The sequence below is a fragment of the Arachis duranensis genome, unplaced genomic scaffold (assembly GCF_000817695.3).
Source record: "Arachis duranensis cultivar V14167 unplaced genomic scaffold, aradu.V14167.gnm2.J7QH unplaced_Scaffold_232525, whole genome shotgun sequence".
Classification (NCBI taxonomy): Eukaryota; Viridiplantae; Streptophyta; class Magnoliopsida; order Fabales; family Fabaceae; genus Arachis; species Arachis duranensis.
Window position 1 is genome coordinate 1763309 of NW_026264851.1, and position 10423 is coordinate 1773731.

The 10423-nt window shown below is 32.9% G+C and overlaps 1 protein-coding gene across 1 annotated transcript; it reads left to right on the plus strand.

Moving 5' to 3' along the window:
* The first annotated feature begins 5309 nt into the window (after positions 1 to 5309).
* LOC127744152 (G-type lectin S-receptor-like serine/threonine-protein kinase At2g19130) lies at positions 5310 to 8296 on the plus strand. The gene has a single exon (XM_052256433.1). The coding sequence runs from the start codon at positions 5709 to 5711 to the stop codon at positions 8223 to 8225; it is 2517 nt and encodes an 838-aa protein (XP_052112393.1). The 5' UTR covers positions 5310 to 5708; the 3' UTR covers positions 8226 to 8296.
* The last annotated feature ends 2127 nt before the right edge of the window (positions 8297 to 10423 follow it).

Here is a 10423-nt window from a genome sequence, read left to right on the forward strand (position 1 = left end):
ATGTTTGACTTTTTAAGATAAGCAAGTTTTCAATTAAACAGGTTGAGCTTCTGACCTATAAATTGGAATTGTGATTATAGCAGCCCTCAAGCTCAACTTGTTAGATTGAAAAGAGAGAAAAATAAAAAAATTTGGTAGTGAAAAGTTATATTGAAAGATTGTGAACCATCGAACAGATGAAATAGATAAACAAATAAATAAAGATGAATAAAAAATATTAGAAAGTGAGATAGTTATGGTTATTCAAAGAGTAGTAGCCCCCAAACTTAATCAGTTAGTCGATATTTTATTCAAAAACAATTGAATGGTAAGAGTTGTTCGATCAATATAATTGTGTGGGAATACTTTTCTGCTTGAGAACAATTTTTCATGGATGGCATATAGTATTTGATTGACGTGAACTGAAAAGTTCAAAAATATGTATTCCTTGACCGAATCGATTGTATGATCCGAGGATGTAATGATCAATTGTCATGAGAATTTTTTCAACCCACAGCAACTTATTGATGAGTTTCTTGCCTAAAGCAATTAATTATTGAATATTCAGTGAATAATAAAGATTTGTAACATAAATAAAATAGATTGAACGTAAACATGCATAAATTATTGTAAAATAAAAAAATAAAAGGGATGAGCCAATCACCCATGTATCAAGTAACGATCATTGCTAATTGAGTTTGTTTTTTTATTGGTAAAAAGTTATTTTTTTAGGATTACACCAAAGATCATTCTTAAGTCCATACCTTTTCACATTAGTCTTGGAAGTACTGACAGAGCACATCCAAGAGCCTGTGCTATGGTGCATGCTTTTTGCCGATGATATCGTTCTTATGGGAGAGTCAAGGGAAGACCTAAATAAGAAGTTGGACTTATGGAGAGAAGCTCTAGAAGTGTATGGTCTGCGCAAAGCCGTAGCAAGACAGAATATATGGAATGTGAGTTCAGTCTGAAAAGGAAAAACCCTAATATAGAGGTGAAGATTGGAGAAAACATCCTATGAAAAGTTAAAAGTTTTAAGTATCTGGGTGCATCATATAGGATAATAGAGAGATTGAATAGGATGTAAATCATAGGATCCAAGCAGGTCGGTCAAAATGGTGGAGTGCATCTGGTTTTATATGCGACAAAAAAGTGCCTTTAAAACTTAAAGGTAAATTCTATTGCACCGCTATAAGACCGGCTATGCTTTATGGTACGGAGTGTTGGGCGGCCAAAGGGGAGCACGAACATAAGCTGAGTGTGGTAGATATGAAGATGTTGAGATGGATGAGTGGTCATACGCGATTGGATAAACTAAGGAACGAAGATATAAGGGAGAGAGTTGGAGTAGCACCCATTGTGAAAAAGATGGATGAATCGCGTCTCAAGTGGTTTGGACATATGAGAAGAAGACCGATAGAACACCCAGTCAGGAGGGTGGATGAGATGAAAGATGGACAAGGGACGAAAGGCAGAGGAAGACCTAAGAAGACCATCCATGAGGTAGTCAAATGAGATCTACATGTAAACGATCTCTCCGAAGACATGATACATGACAGAGCACAATAGCATCGTTTGATTCATGTAGTCGACCCCACCTAGTGGGACAAAACTTTGTTGTTGTTGTTGTTGTTGTTGTTGATGGATTGATTGATTGATTTTGATACATGAAATGATAAAATACATACATAATGCGAAGAATTCGAATATATAAAGTAGTAGAGTAAATTAGATCATACATATACATGATTTTACCGAAATAGAATTGTCAATCTTGATTTATAGGTTTATAAGTTATAACTCTCTTAGTTGCTGGAGGAGGAGATGAAATTTGCTCATGAGCTATGATCGAGGTCTACAAAAAAAAGAAATAACAAATGACAAAAAAAAATGTGGGACAACATTACAGTCAATCCTTTATTTTTGTAGATTTGAATTAGATAAGTCCCAATTCCTGACACTATGAATGATAATGACAATTTTATCTACTAAAAATGTGGTTAAATTTAATGACAAAGTAATATAACAGTAGTAGTAAAGTTTTGTTGAATTAATTGTTTGGTTATATTATAAAGCAATAGGAAAGAATTTCGTGTATAAAATGGAGCAATAATTTCTAAAAACATATAATAAATAGTTTGATATCATCTAATTGGATGAGATCTTGTTAAAATTCTATAAACTTTTAATAGATAACAAAATACATAAAAAATAGTAAATAAATAAGGGTGCAATAGTATATAGCAACCAAAATTTTTAATTTTAGGCATTTGAATTATAAGATCAAGTGATTAATCGTTGAAGACATATCAAATATGTCCTGTTCCAATCATCAATATATTAAAGAGATATTTTGTTAAATAGTTCAAAGAAATAAATTAAAAAATTTATAGAAAGATGAAAGAGTAACTCCTTTCGCATATAATATTTTTTTTTTGTATAATTCATCAATAGGAATAAAAAATAGTTATGTATTATGCTACTTTGCAAAAAATCAATGAGAAATAGTCATTATCATTGTAAGTTGCTGAAATTTTTTATTGTCGACAACATAAAAAAAAAGAAATTCAGCATAATAATAAATATTATGATTAGAGCAAAGCAATGTAAAATAAGGAATAAAGTGAATACTCATTCGGAAGTGAATCCTCTCCAGTGAGAAAAAAATTAGATGGTGTCTAGTGTTCAATCTTATCATTCATTGTTTTCTCTCTTATTTAATTTTGGTCTCACTTATAAAATTAAAGGTGAGAGATCACACTTTATTCTTTAAAGTGTTCAAAAAAATAAAAAAGATCCATTTTCCACAAGTAATACGTGAATTTAAAATGAATATAAAAAAGATTCACTATCACTAAAAGGATAGAATAAATGATAATTTCGTAAAAATTTATTTAAAAATATTGTTAAATTTAGTTAAAAAACTCGAATATAATTCTAATTTTATGAACTTCGGTGGAGCAGAAATTAGTTTATTCATCCCCTTTTTTGTTTCTCTCATTTTTGCTCATGTTGGTTCTATCAGTCAGAAGATCGGCCATTTTCTTTGCCTCCACTTAAAGAGTGATGTTCATTACCAATTTATTATGAGTTGGTGGGGGAACAACATCATCATCCATGGACCTGCAAAAATAATAAAAAAGGTTGTTGTGGGGTTATTTAATTTATACCCTACGGTGGGCGCCAAATGTTCTTGGTGGATAGCGACTCTACGATATAGTTCGGATTCGCTTTTCCTTGAATAAGAAGGATGATACATCAACGGTGGACACCTACAAAGACACTATTGTAGAATTATTACTTAGTGAATTTAATATTGTGGAGCTGTTATTTAATAATGTTTAACTTTTTAAGATAAGTCTGTTAGGAAAATAAGATACATACTCCACATACTCTTAAGGTAGCACATATTTATTTAGTTTTAACTAGATTTCAATTTATAATTTTATTTGAGTTAAATTATAGTCAACGAACGAATCAATAGATATAATTGAGTCGGATTATAATTAATGAATCATGTCCTAAATAAACTTTTTGTTCTTTTCTTCTCTTATATAATTCTCGTAACTATCGTATTTTTATTCTTACGAATGAATTGGTTATTTCTGTATTCACCATAATTAATCGTATGAGAATATATGTATGTTGATTTCGTGCTTTCACTTTTCACCAAAATGTGAACAAAAAGTCTCTAATGGATGTGCTGTCATCATCCATCTACAAGATCAAGTCACATGGCATTTATTATTCTAAAGTAATATCTTATATCATCCATTACATATTCTGGGGATAATTTTAACAATTTGCATACATACAACCCTAACAAACCTTTTGTTTTGTTAGGGGTTAGGAGTTAGGACCCCAAAATAGTGTGAAACCAAAATCAGGTCAAAGAATGGATTCTCCAATTTGTGGCTGTTTTAGCACTCCTGATGATTAACTCCTTGTGGTTTTCTTGTTTATGCATTATTGAAGTAAAACGATATAAATTAAAGGAAATAATATTTGCATTAGTTTTTTATATTATTAAATATATATTTTATTTTTTATATAAACAATAAATATTTTATTTTTCCTTTAATTTCTAGACAGAGATTTTTTTGTGCTTATAGAAGTTTTGTCTAATTTATCTAAAAATAAAAATAAAATAAGATGAAATTTACTCTTTTTTTTTAATTTCAGGAATAAAATTTAGGCATCGTAAAAAAGACTTTCTAAAAATTAACAAACTTATGTTTGATTTAGAAGGGTTGCTCCAATTTAGGTCATCCTCCAAAAGAATTGAATGCAATATTTTTTTTCTATTTTCACTTATACTTCTATCAAATGTTAAGCTATTAACCTTTTTAGTGTAAAAAGGAAAAAAATTGACTAGTATTAATTTAAATATAAGACAAAAATAAGAAAAAAAATGTTATGTTTATGATAAAGCCAAGGAATAACGCAAGATAGTTATATCAAAAGCATGAAATAAGATGGCATTGGATATAAGTGAATTGAAAAAGTTTTAGGGTAAACATTTTTATTAAAATTTAGCTAACATTTAATTATTAAAAAAAAGAGTGTATAATTTTATACTATTAAATGTAGAAGTTATTTAAATAAAGATACCTAAAATGTCTTATTTTAAAGATGTTTTTTAATAATTAAAATTTAATATATATAATCAATTAAATTGTATCATTTCTGTTATAATTAGATCAGATAAATTAATTTGGCCAATAAAATTAATGAACTAGATCTTAAACTAGTCTAAATTAATATTTTTTTTATAAAAAATAACTATAATATTCTTATTATAAAAAATGACTAAAATATTATTATTATTATTATTATTATTATTATTATTATTATTATTATTATTATTATTATTATATATTAATTTTGATTAAATATAATTTTAAATCATTAAAAAATAATGATAACTAATTAGTAATTACAAATTACAAAATATAGTATCCTACCACTACTGAGACAAGAGTTAGAGAGTATATTCTCTAGATATATAACGTGAAGAGGTTGGGTTTGAAGAACATTGAAGATGGTAGAAGATGTCACATGAAGCGGAACCCACCAGGGTCAAACCTAAGATTTTCATTGTCCAGTGAAAACTATATGTACGTAGGCCGTTTTAGATCACCCTACCCTACGCATTAATACCACTTTGTCTTTTCCCAACTAACCTCTCAACACCTCAACCTGATCATCGCCAATGTCTTCATCAACATTAAAGGATATCATATCCAATTATATGTTTTATGGACGCTAGCACTCCTGATGAGAGAATGAAACTTTTTTCCAAATTGAAAGTAGTGGAGTTTCCATTCCATTCCATGAACGAATTAAAGAAGAGGTAATATTTTATAGTAATAACATTTGGTTTACAGATTGTATGTGAAAGAGTGCTTAAAGCTTAGTGACATGAGACTTTTTGGTGGTTGTTTATTATAAGTGAAAAACGGGTATTGGGGTAATCTATCGTTTGACTTTTTGGCAGACCACAAATCTCAGCAAACTTTTGTGGGAACAACTGTGAGTAGGCAGTGCCAACTTGTCGTTTTTTTTACTTTGATGGAACACCAGAGCACTCACTGATCACTGTTGTTCCATTTTATTACTACTACTTGCTGCGTGCTCCGTTGTTTCTTCTCTTCTCTTCTCCACTTTCTACTTTCCACTTCCTTCCCACCCAAAATATCTTCTTCTTTCTCCCTGGAGATACCACCATCATGATGAACCCATGCTTCTGCTCCTTCTTCTTCTCCTACTACTACTTCTTCTCATTGACTCCTTCCCTTGCCCTTGCACCACTCACCGCCATCTCCGCAACTCAATCTCTCTCCGGTGACCAGACCCTTCTCTCCAAAGGTGGAATCTTCGAACTAGGTTTCTTCAAGCCAGGTAACTCCTCTAACTACTACATAGGCATGTGGTACAAGAAGCTCTCTCTACAAACAATTGTTTGGGTTGCCAATAGAGACCACCCTGTATCTGATAAGAGCACTGCCAACTTCACTATTTCAAAGGGTAACTTAGTACTCTTTGATGAGTCTCAAACTCAAGTTTGGTCAACCAACATAACTACCTCTCCTGCTTCACCTTCTGCACTAGTAGTATCTATTCTTCTCGATAATGGGAACCTCATACTTAGTAATAAGCCTAATGCATCATCATCAGAAGAAGCCATTTGGCAGAGTTTTGATCACCCAACAGATACATGGCTTCCCGGAGGGAAAATCAAACTTGATAACAAAACAAAGAAGCCTCAGTATCTAACTTCATGGAAGAACAATGAAGATCCTGCAACTGGTCTCTTCTCTTTGGAATTGGACCCTAAAGGGAGCACTTCATACCTTATTCTTTGGAACAAGACTGAACAGTATTGGACGAGTGGCCCTTGGAATGGTCATATCTTCAGCTTGGTCCCTGAGATGAGGTTGAATTACATCTACAATTTCAGCTTCATTTCGAACGAAAACGAGAGCTATTTCACCTATACAGTCTATAATTCTTCCATTATATCGCGCTTCGTGATGGATGTTTCGGGCCAGATCAAGCAACTGTCATGGCTGGATAGCATTCAGCAATGGAATTTGTTTTGGTCTCAGCCGAGAACGCAGTGTCAAGTTTATGCTTTCTGTGGTGCCTTCGGGAGCTGCACCGAGAACTCAATGCCATACTGCAATTGCTTGCAAGGTTTTGAGCCAAAATCAAAGTCTGATTGGGATCTTCAGGATCAATCAGGAGGGTGTGTCAGGAAAACAAATTTGCAATGTGAGAGTTCAAAATCATCTAATGGTGAAAAGGACAGGTTTCTACCAATCCTAAACATGGCATCACCGAAACATTCAGAAGAAGTAGGGGCAGGAACTAAAGAGGAATGTGAATCAACATGCTTGAACAATTGTTCCTGCACTGCTTATGCATATGGAAGTAGCCAATGTTCAATTTGGAATGGAGATCTCTTGAATCTGCAGCAGCTATCTTCAGATGATAGCAGTGGACAAATCTTGTACCTCAAGCTTGCAGCTTCTGAGTTTCATGATGCTAAGAGCAACAAGGTGCCACTTATTGGTGGCATTGTGGGAGGTGTTGTTGCCATAGGGATTCTCCTCGGCCTTGTTCTGTTCTTGGTGATTCGGCGAAGGAAGAGAATGGTTGGGAAGGGAAAGCTAGTGGAGGGTTCACTGGTGGCATTTGGGTACAGAGACCTACAAAACGCAACCAAGAATTTCTCAGAGAAATTGGGAGGAGGGGGTTTCGGTTCTGTGTTCAAAGGCTATTTGGGTGATTCAAGTGTTGTGGCAGTGAAGAAGCTTGAGAGCATTAGCCAAGGAGAGAAGCAGTTTAGAACAGAAGTTAGTACTATTGGGACAGTTCAACATGTTAATCTTGTTCGGTTAAGAGGTTTCTGCTCCGAAGGCTCCAAAAAGTTATTGGTTTATGATTACATGCCAAATGGCTCCTTAGAATTCCATCTCTTTCAGAACAAGAACTCCAAGATCATGGACTGGAAAATGAGGTACCAAATCGCGCTTGGCACCGCCAGGGGATTGACTTATCTTCATGATAGTTGTAGAGACTGCATCATACACTGTGACGTCAAGCCTGAGAACATCCTTCTAGATGCTCAATTTTGTCCCAAAGTCGCAGATTTCGGCCTTGCAAAGCTTGTTGGAAGAGAATTCAGCAGGGTCCTTACAACAATGAGAGGAACAAGAGGCTACCTTGCCCCTGAATGGATCTCTGGGGTGGCTATAACCCCCAAAGCAGATGTCTACAGCTACGGAATGATGCTTTTCGAGTTTGTATCCGGCAAGAGGAACTCTGAGCCTTGTGATGATGGCAAAGTGAAGTTCTTCCCTACATGGGCTGCTACTCTTGTAACTGAAGGCAGCAATGTCCTTAGCCTCTTGGACCCTAGGTTGGAGGCGAATGCGGATGTTGAAGAGGTCACTAGAATAATCAAAGTAGCTTCTTGGTGTGTCCAAGATGATGAATCTCATAGGCCAACCATGGCTCAGGTTGTTCAGATACTTGAAGGGATCTTGGATGTCGCTTCGCCTCCCATTCCAAGAACCCTTCAAGTGTTTCTGGACAACCAGGAGGACATAGTTTTCTTCACCGATTCCAACTCTTCCAACCAGAGCTCACAGGTGAAGAGCACCACCACTGTCTCAACAACATCATCTCAACCCAAAAGTAACATCTCTTCAGCAAGCTCCAAGTCCTTAGGAGGAAATTAATTAGTGGAAAATTAATTGTAATAATGTAATGTTTGTGTCTTAGTAATATAATGTTCTCTATCCATGATTAATAGCAGCTTGTATATTTCATTCAATAGACATAGCCCTTTACATTACAAGTTGCATTAGCTGATACTACTTGAAAATATGTTTCAGTTCAACAATAATTGAAGATGACTTTGTAGAAGTTCATGCATATACTCTTACATGGAATCCATCGAAGAAAATGGACGATGTTTGGGCATGGTTCCCTGAAGAACACGCATGCATTCGAAAGAGAAGTATATTGGATAAGGTCAATTTAACGTGTTGAGTTGTCACAAGTCACAATATACACCATCTTCTTTAATTAATAAGCCTACAACAAAAGATGACGCCAAACTGCAAAAGGAAAAATCTGATATTTCATTTGGTAATCACCAAAAAAATGTATGCATCACTTTTGATGTCACTGATGCCTGCACTATATATGGATAGACAATTTCAGTTTTGTTTTTCTTTTGTTATTACCAAAAGCAACATAGTACAACAGGGTAAGAACTTTTTCTTTTCTTTTCAAAAAAGAAAAATTAGAAGCACTATTTCTTTGGAAGTTTCTTTTCGCCCACAAACCTTCTATTTCAGATCTTTGGCGTGTTGCTGCAATGCATTGCGTCACAGTATGGATTATATATGCTGGTAAATAAATATCAAACAAGCAGCAACTTTCAATATGAATGTAAAATTCAAAATAATACGGCATATAGTTGATTCTTTCTCTAACGAGGATACGTTAGGCCTAGCCCAATTTAGTAAAATAGAGTTGGTAATTAGTTGAGCATATTATTCGACTAAAAAGACTAGACACATGACCTAAAAATTTAGAATGTATTTTACAAAGATACAAGTCATAAGTATTTTTGTAAGTGTTTATTAAGTTTAGAGACACGCCCTGATTTTAGTGAGTTGATCTTAGTAAATTCATTTTTTTATATAAACAAAAAGTGAAATGATGAAACTGGTATTATTATTTTTTTTTTATGAGTAATGCCAGAGAATCAACATTATAATAACTAATTTTAGCTAGTATTATACCATATTATCAAATAAACCTAATATAAATTTTACTAAAAATGAGTTTTTGTTAAATTTGGATTTTAGATAATTTTTAAAAGAATTTTAAATTTTTTTTCGTATTTTAAATTTTGACTTTAATATTGGGTGTATATATTGGTTCTTAAAACTTTCTTTCTTTTTTTATTTGATTAATGATTAATTATAGCATTAATATATGATTTGGATGAGTTTGTATTACCTTAGTTTTATCATATTTTCTCCTCTCCTTTTGATTTGAACATAGTATGTATCAAAGCCAACTTTAGGGACGGGACCAACATTTTTATGAAAACTTGTTATGTATTATATATATATATATATATATAGAGTTTACGTTCAAGAGAGGGAAGAGACAGTGTCCAAAAAAAAACAGAAGGGGAAAAATGTTCAATCATGTATAACATCAAATACATCAAGATCAACATCAACAGTATCACAGATTTCAGGTCCTAGAATGGCAAAGTTCCTTCTTTGCAATACACTTACCCACACGTAAGGAAAACCAACATCTTCATGTGCAAGGAACTATGCAAGAGTACGAATTCAACCATGCATAAAGGACAAAGAAAATGCTCTATTATTAGGCATGAAAAAATAGAAACATTATTAATGTATTCATATTACTTCATTCTATCATCTTCAACGTTTGAAAGAAGTGGATGGTTTCATGATATGATATTAATTAGAACTTTATGTTTGAGAAGACCTATATAAAAATCAAACAAACTCAAAAGATACTCTTATTTGAGAAAGTATATTGAGATATAACTATTTATTTATGTTACTTTTTTACACAACTTAAATTTTTAGGAGAAGTAACATTATGACAAATAATTTTTTAAAATATTAATACGATACAACATAAATAAGAATTACAGTTCCAATAATCTTCTCATTAGTTGTTATTTGTTATTTATTTTTATATCTGTTATGTCAAAACTAGAGATTGAATCTTCTTATTATGCACTACCCGTGAATATTGCGTTGAACTTGTGAGAAAAAGGGATGTATTAGTGTTAAATTTTGTGACTGTTTATATATCTCCCGTGATCGTATAGTTTGCCGTGCTGCATTGAAAGGGAATTGACTCAAACCGTTTTAAC